Raw genomic sequence first — 15,872 nt, 5'->3', positions numbered from 1 at the left:
TCCATCCTTCAGGCAGGGGAGTGGCGGGCCACACAGTTTCCATTCCTGGTTCTAGGCCTACTCCATGGTGTGGGTGAGATACCTACCTTCTTCCTAGCTGTTGACCTAGTATTCACCTAGGAACCCGTACTAACTCCTAACAGCTGGGTCCTGCTCCATACCCCATCATTTCCTCCTAACATCCTACAATTACTAATGATAGGACAGAGTCAAAGGGTCACATAACAAGGGAGACGTGGAGCAGGCTAGAGGCTAGGTTTTTGAGGGTGTGGCTGTGCCTGCTGTTCAACCACAGCTGTCTGTCACGTCACTTGGACCTTGGGAATGAGAGAGTATTGGGGCTAAGCCCCACTTGCCACATGCTACAGACAGATAGCTGGGTGGACAAGAAATAATTGTTTCCTCACAGCTTGGACAGAAGGTGTGGGTGGAGGGGAAGTGGGTCAGTAGGCCACTTGAGTGAAGTTTGCACAGAACTCACTCCTCCTCCAGAGAAGAAGGACTGGCCTCTCAGCCCAGACTCTGACACACTCATGCACTTAGTCGACAAATAGTTATTGAGGGCTGGGCCAGGTACCATGGGAACAGGGATGACTAGGGGTGCTTTGTCAAGGAGATAGACCGTAAACAAATACCAAAATGTGACAATGTCATGCAGTGATAAGTGCTAAGAAAACAATACAGGAGGCAAAATGGGTAACTAGACAGCTACTTTATTATTTATTTATTTATAAATTATTTATTTATAATTTATTTATATATTTATTAAAATTATTTATTTATTTATAAATAAATAATAAAGACTGACTCTGTCGCTCAGGCTGGCATGTGGGGTGGCATGATCTCGGCTCACTACAACCTCTGCCTCCCGGGTTCAAGTCATTCTACCACCTCAGCCTCCCGAGTAGCTGGGACTATAGGCACATGTCACCATTTCTGGCTAATTTTTGTATTTTTAGTAGAGACAGGGTTTCGCCATGTTGGCCAGGCTGGTCTCGAACTCCTGACCTAAAGTGATCTGCCTGCTCAGCCTCCCAAAGTGCTGGGATTACAGGCATGAGCCACTGTACCTGGCCACTAGACAGCTACTTTAGACCGAGCCACTAGATAGCTACTTTAGACTGAGTGGTCAGGGAAGGTGTGAATGAGGAGGTGACATTTGAGCTGGCACATATGTGACACAGGAAGGTCTAGGAAGTAGAGTGGTCCAGATAGAAGGAGCAACAGTTACAACGCCCTGTAGTGAGAACAGACTCAGCATGTTCCAGATGGAGGAAAGTGCCTGGTGCGACTGGAGAGGAGGGGAGGGAGTGGCAAGAGATGAGGTTGGACAGCCAGGAGGGCCAGGTCACCTAGGACAGGACAAGTAGTTGATACTTGAAGACAGGATAAGTGGTTGAGACTGTTCCAGTGCTGCTGCCTTGGACTCCCAAAGTGTCCGAGGGATTACATTTATGATTACGGATGTGAGCCACCGTACCCTCAAGATACTTTTTGCACTCTGGCTCCAAGGGTTTGTTTTTGTTTTTGTTTGTTTGTTTGTTTGAGACGGAGTCTCGCTTTGTCCCCCAGGCTGGAGTGCAGTGGCGTGATCTCAGCTTACTGCAAGCTCCGCCTCCAGGTTCACGCCATTCTCCTGCCTCAGCCTCCCGAGTAGCTGGGACTAAAGGTGCCCGCCACCATGCCCGGCTAATTTTTTTGTATTTTTAGTAGAGACGGGGTTTCAGCGTGTTCGCCAGGATGGTCTCCATCTCCTGACCTCGTGATCCACCCGCCTCAGCCTCCCAAAGTGCTGGGAGTACAGGCGTGAGCCACCACGCCCGGCGATTTGTTTGTTTTTTTGAGACAAAGTCTCACTCTGTTGCCCAGGCTGGAGTGCAGTGGAGCGTTCTTGGCACACTGCCACCTCCACCTCTCGGATTCAAGCAGTTCTCCTGCCTAAGCCTCCCAAGTAGCTGGGATTACAGGCGCATGCCACCACACCCAGCTGATTTTGTTTTTTCTTTTTTTTTTTTTTGAGATGGAATTTTGTTCTTGTTTCCCAGGCTGAAGTGCAATGGCACAATCTTGGTTCACCACATCCTCTGCCTCCCGGGTTCAAGCAGTGCTCCTGCCTCAGCCTCCCAAGTAGCTGGGATTACAGGCATGTGCCACCATGCCCAGCTAATTTTTTGTATTTTTAGTAGAGATGGGGTTTCTCTATGTTTCCCAGGCTGGTCTGGAACTCCTGACCTCAGGTAATCCACCAGCCTTGGCCTACCAAAGTGTTGGGATTACGGGCGTGAGCCACTGCTTAGGCCTTTTTTTTTTTTCTTTGAGTTGGAGCCTCGCTCTGTCACCCAGGCTGGAGTGCAGTGGGGTGTTCTCAGCTCACTGCAGCCTCAGCCTCCTGGGTAGCTGGGATTACAGGTGTACCCACCGCGGCCAGCTAATTTAGTTTTATTTTAATTTAATTTAATTTAATTTTACTTTATCGTATTTTATTTTATCTTATTTTGAGATGGAGTCTCACTCTGTTGCCCAGGCTGGAGCGCAGTGGCACAATCTCCACTCACTGCAAGCTCCGCCTCCTGGGTTCACACCATTCTCCTGCCTCAGCCTCCCGAGTAGCTGGGACTACAGGCGCCCGCCACCACGCCCAGCTAATTTTTTGAATTTTCAGTTGTTTTACCGTGTTAGCCAGGATGGTCTCAATCTCCTGACCTCGTGACCCGCCCACCTCGGCCTTCCAAAGTGCTGGAATTACAGGTATGAGCCACCATGCCCAGCCTGTTTGTTTCTTCTGAGGCAGAGTCTTGCCCTGTCACTCAGGGTGGATTGCAGTGGTAAGTTCACAGCTCACTGTAGCTTTTACCTCCTGGACTCAGGTGATCCTCCCACCTCAGCCTCCTGAGTAGCTGACACTACAGGAGTGAACCACCATGCCTGGCTAATTTTTAGAATTTTTTGTAGATATGAGGCTTTGTTGCTGAGGTGCTTCTAGAACTCCTAGACTCAAGTGATCCTCCTGCTTGGGCCTCCCAAAGTGCTGAGATTACAGATGTGAGCTACCATGCTCTGCCTTGGGCCTGAGGGTTTTAAGCCAGGTTGGCTATCAGTCTCCCTGTTGGAAGAGTCCTTTCTGGGCTGTGCTTCAGGGCTGTGTTTTTGGCCTCCATGATAGCATGTGTGGGGGATAGCCACGACTGGTACCGATTTCACGGCCCTCACTGCAGGTCATGCAGATCTACTGGCAATCCCTGTGGCTTCAGACACATGAGAATCTTTCTGTGTGCAATCTGGAAGGAGTGACATGGTCTTCCCAATCACTCTCCTGCCTCGGGCTAGCATCTTTGTCTGCTCTGCTTTGCTGAGATGGTAGAACAGGGTTGTGACTTTGAAGGTTTGAGAAAACTGACATCATCCTCCATGAAAACTCATGTGTTTGGACTTTGGGTTTGATGTGGAACTCTTCTGCCTGAGGCCTTTGTTTGGAGGTGGAAGCCCTGGTTCAGGACTGCCTTGCCCCTTTCTGAGAGAGCCAGGCTCAGAGGAGTGCTCTCACTGATGTGGTCTGTTTGTTTTTGTCTCCAGGCCCAAGTTGTCACTAGGAGTCCTGACTCTGGAGAGGCCTCCAAATCTAGTCAGTCCAATTCCACCACCTATCAGCTGCTGACCTAGAGTGAGTTGGAGTTGGCTAACCTCGCTGAATCTCCTTTTGGTCATCTGTAACGTGGGGGTTGACTCACAGGGTGTGGTTACAAACAAGTGCACATAAGCTCTTTGCACATTTCTATGCCTAATATGCATTGGTGAAGATGAAGTGTTCACAACCAGACACTGTTATTTTGAGTTTTGTTCTTGGAAACACTTAAAATTGGAGGATAAAAATGGGGTTTTTCTGTTGTCTAACGGGATCTCCTGGGTCAGAGGTTTTAACCTGGGATCTATGGCTAAACAGTTGAAAATTATTCACAAGGCTGGGATATCTCTGCCTCTGAGCAAATGTGTTGAGAGAGGGCCACAGTTGCCGAGACATTCTTAGAGGGTCTTTGTGCTCACAGAGACCTAATGGTCAGCGAAGGCTGGTGTTCAGAGGTCATCAGAGTCTTTTCTGCTCCTCAAGGAGCCGGGCCTCAGCCTGCAGACTGTTGGGGTGAAGCAGGAGATGGTGTGGTCAGCGGCCCTCTCACAAGAGCTGTAGGAGAAGCTGTCATGATAGTCAGTTCCCAGTCTAATGTGAGGCTGCCTCTGAGCCCAGGCTTTTTTTGTTTCTTTCCAGCCTATTACTTGTACAGTAAATGTGTTAGAAACAAGATCAGAGCTTGCTGGCTATTTTGGGAAACATCCTCCAGCCTGGCCTGGAGGATGTGAGAAGGGTGGGGATCGCAGGAGGGGACTTGCCTGTGTACAAAACACAGTGAATAGGCTTTCAGTAGGTTCTGTTGTGTCTGTGTATGTAGCTGGATTGATGTAGGAGGGAATGGCTAGAGAGATGGGGATGAGGGTGGAACTTAGGGGGTTTGGCCTTTAAGCCAAAAGCAAGGGTGTTGTAGGGGAGGAGCATGGTCAGCTTTGTGGTTTAGAGCTCAGGGATGCAGAGTTAGCAGAGAAAGAGACGGGCCTTGACCAGAGGACCCAGTGTCAGCACTGATGTACCAGATGAGCTTAGGGCAAGACCCAGCGACATCACTGGATGACGGTGGATTCTGACAATGTGGCTGTTGTGATCACTACGTGGAAATAAACACAAGACGGTGAAGCAGGCCTCAATCCACATAGTTTTGAAGGTTCCTTCTCATTTTCTGGGAGCCCCTGATCTGTCCTCTTCCTCAGAGAGCTTACTCTTCCCCACTCTGCCCTGCCCTACCAGGCCAAAGGATCCTTTTCTTCCTTTATTCCTCCACCCCATTTCCTTCTACCACTACTTCAGTCAAGGAGTTTTTGTATCAGAAAGTTATCACAGGCTGGGTGTGGTGGCGCACGCCTATAGTCCCAGCACTTTGTGAGGCCAAGCTGGGCGGATCACTTGAGCTCAGGAGTTTGAGACCAGTTTGAGCAATATGGCGAAGCCCGGTCTCTGTAGAAAACACAAAAAGGAGCCAGGCGTGGTGGTGCTTGCCTGGAGTCTCATCTCCCTGGGAGGCTGAAGTGGGAGGATTGCTTGAGTCCTGGAGGTTGAAGCTACAGGGAGCTGAGATGGCACCACTGTACCCTGACCTGGGGGACAGAGCGAGACACCCTTTTCATGCCCCAAGACATTTGCTGGTGCTGTTTCTTCTGGTTGGCATATCCTTTCTGAGGACTGCCCAACTTTGCTGTGAGCCAAGGGTAGAAGGAGACATGGCCCTTATCCATTCCTCCAGCTTTTCCCCTACCCTCAGAGCTCTTAGGCACTGGGTATGGCACCTTGGAAGCTGCAACAAGGTCAGGGCATGTTGAGTGACTAAGCATAGCAAATGCTAGGGTGGAAGGGGCAGAAATGCCAGGGGCGGGAGCTGTGCTTTGCCTTAGGTCCTCTAAGTTTGTGTGTGGGTACAGCCAGAGTCTGACCCCTTGGAAATGTGACCAAGACCACAGTGAAGACTAGATGATGGTCCTGTGCTTTCCCCACTTGTTGATTTGTTTCTTGGCAGAATGAACTAGGATACACCTTGTGTTCCTGTGTGGCAGGCATGACTGGATCCAAGCTTTCTCCCCTGCTTGCTTTAGATTTTCCTGGACATTTCTTAGTCATCCCAGCACTGAGCTTCTATTTTTAGTGCCACTACCTCCTAGGGGACCTAAAATAAAGCTGGCTTAGCTTCCTGGTCCCTCATTGGCTTGAGTGTTGGTCACAGAGTGGAGGATTGGCTGTGTTGTCACTCTTCCCCTACATAATTCCTCCCCACTGGCTCCTCTGGCTTTGGGTGAGGTCACAAGGACTGGAGTGAGCTAGCACTTACCATGTTGAGCTGAGGGCTTTATCATGTTCCCTTAGAGAAGCTTCACAACCACTGGCACTGTCAGGTTGCCATCCCCATCTTACAGTGGAGGAGGCTGAGGCCCTAAGAAGGGCAGTGACTTGCATCAGATCCCACCACTGCGAATGCTTGTCTGCTGGGATAGAACCCACGTCCTCACTGCTTTGGTTCAGAGTCCTATTATCAGGACAGAGGGGGTGGACTCCTCTACAGTCGGGGCCAACCACAGAACAACACGTGGGTCTGCAGTCAGGGGATCTGCAGCGAGATGTGGGCTTCCCTACTTGGAAGAAGCCTAGCAAAGCCCAAGCGACTCTCCCATCTGGGGCTTGGGTTTTCCATCCAGTATCCTTGCAGCCATGGTTTCTAGTTGGGAAGGGGCCTCCCCGCTCTCTCAGAGACCCAAGAGAGACAGCTCCTTAGGGTGAAGGCAATGCTGGGATGAGGGGATATATGAAGTGATGACACGTTTCCCCTCACAGCCTTCAGCCCTGCTTTCCACAACCCTCAGCTTTCCCTCTGATACTTAAACTCATGTCCCCAGTTCTGAAGTGGGTAGGAGTTACTCCAGTCAATGAAGAAATATCCTAGAAAGGGCCAGGTCAGGTATCACCTGGCCTCGGGGAAGTAAACTGCCCCCATGAGACTAAGGGGTCACTTGCTGTTTTTGTCAGAAGAGGGGCCTTGACTGGGTGCAGTGGCTCATGCCTGTAATCCCAGCACTTTGGGAGGCCAAGGTGGGTGGATCATCTGAGGTCTAGAGTTCGAGACCAGCCTGGCCAACATGGTGAAATCCAATTTCTACTAAAAATACAAATTAGCTGGGTGTGTTGGAGGGCGCCTGTAATCCCAGCTACTCCCGAGGCTGAGGCAGGAGAATCCCTTGAACCCGGGGAGCGGAGGTTGCAGTGAGCCAAGATCGTGCCATTGCACTCCAGCCTGGGCAACAAGAGTGAAACTCCATCTCAAAAAAAAAAAAAAAAAAGAAGAAGAAGAAGAGGGGCCTTGAGAATCTGCCCCCATCCTCACTGGGTCTTCTTCCATCTGTCAGCATAGCCCTGGGACAGTGTTGGGGGCCTGAGCGCTGTAATACAAAATAGTACACACACACAGATATCAGTTGTTCTGGGCTGTAAAGTGGGAAGAACAGCAATAACTCTGACCTTGCAGTTTGTTGAGAGGATTACATGGAAAGATATTGGAAGAGTGCTTAACTCCTCCCATAAGGACCCTCCCCTTACTGGGCTTTCAAGGGCCTGCTCTGACCTTACTTTGTTGTAGATCCACCCTCAGCATCCCTCCTGTGTGCTCCACGACCCTGTCATCTATGTGTCTCATCAACCAAGAACTCAAAGGAAAAGCTGGGTCTGGTCCACCTCTGGGCTCCCAGCACTGGTCTGACTTGGGAGGGGTCTCCTGCCAGTTCCCCAGGGCCTCTCCGTGTACTCTGAGAGAACAGATCTCAGCAAAGGACTCCAGGAAGGCCAGTGAGGGGTGGGGGTCAGTGGCTGGTCACCTACTTTTGTGGTACCAATGCTTCCCTCCTGGTCTCATTGGTCTTGCAGGTCTCCGTGAGGCCGGGTGACGCTCCAGAATGGGAGACAAGCCAATTTGGGAGCAGATTGGATCCAGCTTCATTCAACATTACTACCAGTTATTTGATAATGATAGAACCCAACTAGGCGCAATTTACGTAAGTTTCCAGCTCTAGGCCAGAATAGGACCTAAGGGAATCAATCTGGATGTTGGGCGAGTATGTCCAGTTCACAAGTTTTGGCAGCCCTATCTGGACTGGCTACACCTCTGTATCTGAGCTTTTCTCCATGGGACGGGTCTGAGGCCTGGCCCAACTAACTACCTGGTCTATACTTTTCCTTTTGTCAACTTCCCACAAGAGTGGGAATCCTGCTATTCTGGGCAGGGTATTCTGGACTTGCCATTCCATGTGGCCAGCACTTGTCATGGCACATGGTTTTGGGTTGGGCAGCAATAGGCAGAGGTTAGGGCTCATGGTGCCCTCTGGAGGCAGCAGCCATGAGCATCCTCAGTGCAAAGCTAAGCTCTCCTGGAGGCCTGGGGTCCAGCTTCCTTTTGGATCCAAAGCTCCTGAATGCTCATGGGAAACAAATGGGGTTAGCCTAAGGGAGGCTGATATGTCATTTGACAAACCCTTCTATGCAGGCATTGTTGACTGCTCCTTTTTTGAGATGGAGTCTTGCTCTTTCACTGGGCTGCAGTGTAATGGCTCGATCTCAGCTCACTGCAACCTCTGCCTCCTGGGTTCAAGTGATTCTCCTGCCTCAGTCTCCTGAGTAGCTGGGATTACAGGTGCCTGCCACCATGGCCAGTTAATTTTTTGTATTTTTAGTAGAGACGGGGTTTCACCAGGCCAGGCTGGTCTCGAACTCCTGACCTCATGATCCACCCACCTTGACCTCCCAAAATGCTAGGATTACAGGCGTGAGCCACCACTCCCGGTGTTTGCTGCTCTTATAGTGGTGTTCATATACACCAAGAACTAATTGTACTTGACTCTGCCTGAGATTCAGTCACAAAAGTGTGATTGATCAGGCAGGTGATCCTGATGGGAGTGATAGGAGTAATCCAGGCACAGTCTCAGAGCCTGACTGGGCTGAGTGTCCATAGTCTTCCGTGTCTGTCTCCAGAAAGTCAGGGTCCATTCAGAAATTTTGGAAAAAATAAGGAAATCTTATTAGTGGAAGACCAATTTCAGCACAGATATTATTTGATTGTCATTATCATAGTAGAGTTTTTTTTGTTGTTGTTGTTGATTTTTGAGACAGAGTCTCACTCTGTCACCAAGGCTGGAGTGCAGTGGGGTGATCTCGGCTCACTGCAGCCTCTGCCTCCTGGATTCAAGCGATTCTTGTGCCTCAACCTCAGGAGTAGCTGAGACTACAGGCATGCACCACCAAGCCTATTTTTTTTTTTTTTTTTTTTTTTTGAGATGTAGTCTCACTCTGTCGCCCAGGCTGGAGTGCAGTGGCGCAATCTCGGCTAACTGCAACGTCTGCCTCCTGGGTTCAAGCTATTCTTCTGTCTCAGCCTCCCAAGTATTTGGGACTACAGGCACATGTCACCACGCCTGGCTAATTTTTGTATTTTTTAGTAAGAGATGGGGTTTCACCATGTTAGCCAGGCTGGTCTTGAACTCCTGACCTCAGGTGATTCGCTTGCCTCAGCTTCCCAAAGTGCTGGGATTACAGGCATGAGCCACCGCGTCCAGCTACGCCTAATTTTTGTATTTTTAGTAGAGGTGACATTTCACCATGTTGGCTAGGCTGGTCTCCAACTCCTGACCTCAGGTGATCCGCCTGCCTTGGCCTCCCAAAGTGCTAGGATTTACAGGTGTGAGTTACCATGCCCAGCATAGAGTTTTTGAAAACTTGAAGTGATCTGACCTGAGATCCTGGCAATTCTGCCTCATTATCTCTCTCTTTTTTTGTGTGTGGGGGGGCGGGGGGGGTGGAGTCTCACTCTGTCACCCAGGCTGGACTGCATTTGTGCAATTTTGGCTCGCTGCATCCTCCACCTCCCAGCTTCAAGCAATTCTCATGCCTCAGCCTCCCAAGTAGCTGGGGTTACAGGTGCGCACCACCATGCCCAGCTAATTTTTATATTTTTAGGAGATGGGGTTTCACCATGTTGGCCAGGCTGGTCTGGAATGCCTGACCGCAAGTGATCTGCCCACTTTGGCCTCCCAAAGTGCTGGGATTACAGGTGTGAACCACTGGCCTCATTATCTCTGTCGCCCAGGCTGGAGTGCAGTGGCGCCATCTTGGCCCACTGCAAGCTCTGCCCCCTGGGTTCATGCCATTCTCCTGCCTCAACCTCCCAAGTAGCTGGGACTACAGGCGCCCGCCACCATGCCCGGCTAATTTTTTGTATTTTTAGTAGAGATGGGGTTTCACCATGTTAGCCAGGATGGTCTCGATCTCCTGACCTCGTGATCCACCTGCCTCGGCCTTCCGAAGTGCTGGGATTACAAGCGTGAGCCACTGTGCCCAGCCTGGCCTCATTATCTCTTAGAGCAGGCCTGAGCCAGAGAGTTAGGAAGGTCCTAAAAGAACAATTTATATTTATTATTTCATAATATTCAGCACATTACCCCTTTGAAGGTTAGGAAACTAAGACTCAGAGAAATAACTTACTAATGTCACAGCTAGTAAGTAGCAGAGGTCCTTTTGAGTTCTGCCCTTGAAAGCTGTGGAAGGGAAAATTTGAGGTGGAACTAAGCTAAGTGGGTTACATGTGAGATATTGCTTCTTGGTGGTAGGGAGGGTCCCAGACTAGGCCTTGGGAGGCCTTGTCAGCCTCTATCTCTCCCTGACCCCAGGGGTATCCAGAAGGCTAGCTAGAAGGTCCACAGTAGAACTGAGCCTGGGCCGTGGAAGGTGATGAATGTGGAATTTTTCCAAGTTATTTCTGATGACTTTTTTTTTTTTTTTTGAGATGGAGTCTCACTCTGTCACCGAGGCTGGAGGGCAGTGGCGCGATTTCGGCTCACTACAACCTCCCCTTCCCAGGTTCAAGCGATTCTCCTGCCTCAGCCTCCTGAGTAGCTGGGATTACAGGCGTGCACCACCACGCCCAGATAATTTTTGTATTTTTTACTAGAGCTGGGGTTTCACCATGTTGGTCAGGCTGGTCTTGATCTCCTGACCTTGTGATCTGCCTGCCTTGGCCTCCCAAAGTTCTGGGATTACAGCCATGAGCCACCGTGCCTGGCCATATTTCCGACACCTTTTGGGGACTGACACCACACAGCAGGATGGCTGAGCTCAGGCCACATATAGCCCTCCCGGGCCTATGCATATCAGTGGCCATATGACTTCTTAAATACAAATGGGAAGTATATTTTATTAAATAGTCTTTCAGAGCCTGGGTCCATGGGACAATGGGGTATACTTGAAGATGTTGACAGTGTAATGTTTGGGGGTTATACTCAGTCTCCCTCTTTAGACAGGGAAACTGAAGTGTGGGCACACTTCTCCAAGCAAGACCCTTTTCAGAGTCTTTCCAGGGCCTTAGAGATACCTGTACTCTGAGGTCCCAACCCTGGGGTTTCCTCTGCATTTTTCAGATTGACGCGTCATGCCTTACGTGGGAAGGACAACAGTTCCAGGGGAAAGCTGCCATTGTGGAGAAGTTGTCTGTAAGTAGGGATGAAAGCCAGGGTGCAGGTGGCTCCTTTCCCACCTCTTCGGGCTTTGGTTCTCCCACCTCCCACTCTCTCTCTTGCAGAGCCTTCCGTTCCAGAAAATCCAGCACAGCATCACCGCGCAGGACCATCAGCCCACTCCAGATAGCTGCATCATCAGCATGGTTGTGGGCCAGCTTAAGGTAATGGTGTTGTCGCAGTGGTAGGGAGGGCTGGGCAGGCAGAGGAGAGTCTTGTGTCCCTGTTTTCCCTGTGGATGTGGCCGGCTTATCTAGGGACACCCAGACAAAGTGACTGTCTAGAGCTGCGTAGTTCAGTATGCTAGCCATTATCCACATATAGGTGGCAATTTTTAAGTTACATTAATTAAGATTAAAACATACTTCTTCGGCTATACTAGCCATATAGAACATTTTTGTGACTGCAGAAAGTCCTATTGGCAGACACTGGTCTAGAGCCTTTATCTGGAAAAGGGAGAAGTATTGGAGCAGGATGGGACTGGGGTGCCAAGCCACTAGGCTCCCACCTGCCCCAAGGTCAAGGTGGACAGGCCAGCTGGGTGCTGAGAGGCAGTCCACTACTGCAGCTCTTGCTACCACTCCTCAGGCTGGCTGCTGGCTCCTCACCTGCTGAGCAAAGCAGATTCCTGGAACTCCCTCCCTCCTTCCCTCCCTCCCTTCCTTCCTTCCCTCCTTCCTTCCTTCCCTCCTTCCCTCCCTCCCTCCCTCCCTCCCTCCTTCCCTCCCTCCCTCCCTCCCTCCCTCCTTCCCTCCCTCCTTCCTTCCTTCCCTCTTTCTTCTCTTTCTTTCTTTCTTTTTCTTTCTTCTCTCTCTTTCTTTCTTTCTTTTTTCTTTTTCTTTTTTTTTTTTTTTTGAAGACAGAGTCTCGCTCTTGTTGCTCAGGCTGGAGTGCAGTGGCACAATCTCAGCTCACTGCACCTCTACCTCCCGGGTTCAAGTGATTCTCCAGCCTCAGCTTCCTGAGTAGCTGGGATTACAGCCACCTGCCACCATGCCCAGCTAATTTTTTGTATTTTCAGTAGAGACAGGGTTTCACCATGTTGGCCAGGCTAGTCTTCAACTCCTTGACCTCAGGTGATCCACCCGCCTTGGCCTCCCAAACTGCTGGGATTATAGGCATGAGCCACCGCCCAGCCTGGAACTCCTATTTCTCTTTGCATTTTCCTTTCTCCTTCTCAAGACCTGTTATTCTCAGAGACTTCCTGTGGTCCCGCAGACCTGCCAGGAACTCTCCAAGGACCTGCTGTGCTTCAGCCTATTAAAGCCAGATTCTGGGCCAGGCGCAGTGGTTCATGCCTGTAATCCCAGCACTTTGGGAGGCCGAGGCAGGTAGATCACCTGAGGTCAGGAGTTCGGGACCAGCCTGACCAACATGGAGAAACCCTGTCTCTACTAAAAATACAAAATTAGCCAGGTGTGGTGGCACATGCCTGTAATCCCAGCTACTCGGGAGTCTGTGGCAGGAGAATTGCTTGAACTCAGGAGGCGGAGGTTGTGGTGAGCCGAGATTGCACCATTGCACTCTAGCCTGGGCAACGAGAGCGAAACTCTGGCTCTAAATAAATAAATAAATAAATAAAGCAAGCCAGATTCTGTTTCCAAAAACACCCTTCTTCCCAAAAATAGCAGGACAAATTGGCTGCCCCTTGGCCTGGGCTTGTGTCTCACAATAACATGGTCACATGCTCGCTCTCTCTAGCCTAGCTGGGACAGGGCTTCCTGAGTCCAGAGTGGGTGTGAAGGTGGTCCTGTTGGCCTCTGCAGTGGACGCAGAGGCACCTGCTTTCTGGCTTGGACTTTCCTGTGTCAGTTTATCCTGCCTGTCCAAGATGTCTTGCTCAGTGCCTGCGCCTGAAGAGGGACAGAATTCAGGAGGTCCCTGTAGGGAGTTCATTGCTCACTTTCTCAGGCAAAGGTAGTAAACACTGCTCCTTCCCACCTGGCTTCACATTCTTCCTGGTGATTCTGTCCAATTTGGAGCTCCCAAACAACTGATTTGCCTCCTTGATGACGATAATTCCCAGAAAGCAGGTGATGTTAGAGACAGTGCTGGTTAGCTAGGCTCCTGTTTCAACTAGGCCTCATCCTAGTTTTCTGCAGTTTGGCTGCAGGTTTCTTGCCTTTTTTTTCATCTCAAATACTGTTTATTACATGACAGGAAACATCATCAGATGGTGAACCTATGTTTTCAATATTGTTTGCAGGTTTTTTTTGATACACTGAGTACTTGGTAAATACTATGGGATTAATTTCAAAATTGTGATCACTTGTGCCTGGAGGTATGTGCTTGGAGGCAGGTACATCCTCTGTCTTTGCTATAGCTAAGGGTGAATTATTGTGCAGTTTAAGCACACATAGCAGTAGGCGTGGCTGATTGTTGACCTCCATGTGCCCAGGGCATTGTTTCATACATTATATCAATTCACATTCACAAGTACCCCTTGGCTATACTGGGATTTGAGTTCAGGACAGTAGGGCCTGATCCTAAAGTCCACATTTTTTTTGCCCTATTCTCCTACCACTGAATTATCTTCCTGTTTCTTGATCCCCTTACTGAATCCTCTTCTCTCTCCTCACAGGCGGATGAAGACCCCATCATGGGGTTCCACCAGATGTTCCTATTAAAGAACATCAACGATGCTTGGGTTTGCACCAATGACATGTTCAGGCTCGCCCTGCACAACTTCGGCTGACCTCCTCTCAACTAGGCACTCACGCTGTTTCCTCCTCCCTCCTCTTCCCAATACTATTCCCACTCCTCCAGATGCTCCAAATATCATGCACAAATGAGCAGGGCCGCGGCGGGAGTGGGCGCAGTGCGCTGCTGCCACCGAGGTGTTGTGCATGATGTTTGGACACTAGACTAGTTGCATCTGATGGGAGAAATTTGTGTTGTACCAGCGCATGCCTTGGAAAGACTTAAGTAATGCAAAAGGTTGTCCTTTTTTTTTTTTTTTTTTTTTTTAATCTACTGACAAGTTGCTCTAGTAACCCAAAGAAGTGAAGGAGAAAGCAGCTGCCTCACCGCCCAGACATTGATTTGTTCAGATGTTTCAATGCCTCATGATACAATAAAACCACAAAAATTTTCTTAACAGTTTAAATTGTTTTAATTAGTTTACTAGTTGGCTGGGCATCGAAAGCCACCTGGACCCATTGTCTGTCTCATGTCTCACCCTCCCACTTCTGCCCCAACTCTGAATACCTGTTTCAGGGAGAAACTGCTGAAGCAGCACTCCCAGCTAGCCTCTCAGAAGCCCTGTAGGGCAGTTCTCTCCCACTCCGCAGGGCGACTGGTCTTGGGAAAGCAGGCAGGAAGAGCTCAGGTCCGACTTGAAGCTTCTCGCACTGAAGCCTGTGCTGTCAGTTCTGATACCTCCTGTGACCTCTACTCTGGCGAGGTTCAGGGCTCTAGTAGCAGGAGAGATGATCCTGAATCCTGCTGAAGCTGGAGAGGCCTTGGCAAAATGGCCCATCGCATTTAGGCCCTGTGGGCTGAGGTCTCAGCAGTATCAAGGGAGGGGTCCGCTGTATCCCCAGAAGGATCAGGATCATATCCAGGGTGCCCCACATACACCAAACCAGGCAGAGGGCAGCTCAGCTCCTGTCCCATCTGCTTTGGATATCATTACCCAAAGGCAGGTAATCCGAAGAGCCAGCCTCCACTGCCCACAGAGCCAGGCCCAGTTGGGTTGGAGTATAGGTCAAGAGCTGTGGAAGGAGGCAGTCTGTGAGGGACTCATAATTTAGGAGTCCTCACCCCTCAGACTGCTGCAGAACATTGCCAGGCCTCTCTCTATTCCCTTCCTCAGAATACAGACTTCATGCTGTCTTCAAATCCCAGGGAGTCTTAGCTATTAGGGCAGTTTCTGCTTCTCCATTTTGGGGACAAACGCCTTGCCCAATACAAATCTAGCCCCCCATCCCACAGACTTCTGGATGGTATAAACCTAGTGGTAACGTAGCAACGATAGGCCAGAACCAAACCCAAGATTTGGGTCAGTGCCCTGTTACGGGTTTTAGGATTGGTAAGGACACCACAGCTAAATCTGACGTGTAAAAGGATACCCTTCCCCCATCCCAGTGTGGGTGGACTGTATCCCCAACTCTTCAGATCCCATAGATTGCCGGGTCACATTGGGCACAGGGCTGGATGGTGTGCTGTTTGAGAGGACAGCATGCTCAGGAGATTTCAGTGGGAATGATCTCTAGACTGATGTGTATTTGGGGAAGTGGGGGTGGGGAAGAGGTAGGTGCCTGCTGCCTCAAACCACCTTGTGTAAAATCTGCAATACAGCTTCTTCCATGTACCTGTGCCTGAACTGTCTGCAATAAAGAAGAATTTGTAAACTGTGGTTTCTTTCTTCTAACCTGAGGGTGCCAGGTGGGACAAGGGGATGCTGGGGGACAGTAGGGAACAATGACTGATCATTGTGGTGGGACCATCTCTGCTCTTGCAATTCCCGAGTTTTATGACCTCGAGCGTCGCCTCAGGCCTTGAGTTATTCCCACCCATTCTCCAAAGGAAACCTGAGGCACCTGCCAATTCAGCATATTCTGGGGGTCTGAAGGACCTTAGCATGGGCGGGTGAGTTGACCCCGTCCTGGGACCATCGGAGCCATGCTCTGGGAGTGGGCAGGGACCTGGCGGCTTCTGAGTCGAGTAGGGTTCTGGGTGGCCCAGTGCGTGGACGTTTACCTCATCCCTGTGGAACTTCCCTGACCTCG

The 15,872-nt window shown here is 50.1% G+C and overlaps 1 protein-coding gene across 1 annotated transcript; it reads left to right on the top strand.

Annotated features, from left to right (window-relative positions):
- Positions 1-3,559: 3,559 nt before the first annotated feature.
- On the top strand, positions 3,560-15,494 carry LOC116271223 (nuclear transport factor 2). The gene is made up of 5 exons (XM_031657913.1): positions 3,560-3,661; positions 7,508-7,635; positions 11,047-11,118; positions 11,208-11,306; positions 13,724-15,494. The coding sequence occupies exons 2-5, from the start codon at positions 7,537-7,539 to the stop codon at positions 13,835-13,837; spliced, it is 384 nt and encodes a 127-aa protein (XP_031513773.1). The 5' UTR covers positions 3,560-3,661; positions 7,508-7,536; the 3' UTR covers positions 13,838-15,494.
- Positions 15,495-15,872: the final 378 nt, after the last annotated feature.

Source organism: Papio anubis, chromosome 18, assembly GCF_008728515.1.
Source record: "Papio anubis isolate 15944 chromosome 18, Panubis1.0, whole genome shotgun sequence".
NCBI lineage: Eukaryota > Metazoa > Chordata > Mammalia > Primates > Cercopithecidae > Papio > Papio anubis.
Note: the sequence above shows the minus strand (reverse complement) of the source record. Positions and strands in the feature narration are given on the sequence as shown.

Excerpts from the sequence above, each read along its gene's own strand:
- LOC116271223 (XM_031657913.1), top strand. The coding sequence starts at position 7,537 with ATGGGAGACAAGCCAATTTGGGAGCAGATTGGATCCAGCTTCATTCAA. Across the intron at positions 7,636-11,046 it reads CCCAACTAGGCGCAATTTAC|ATTGACGCGTCATGCCTTAC; the intron begins GTAAGTTTCCAG and ends TGCATTTTTCAG. Across the intron at positions 11,119-11,207 it reads CCATTGTGGAGAAGTTGTCT|AGCCTTCCGTTCCAGAAAAT; the intron begins GTAAGTAGGGAT and ends TCTCTCTTGCAG.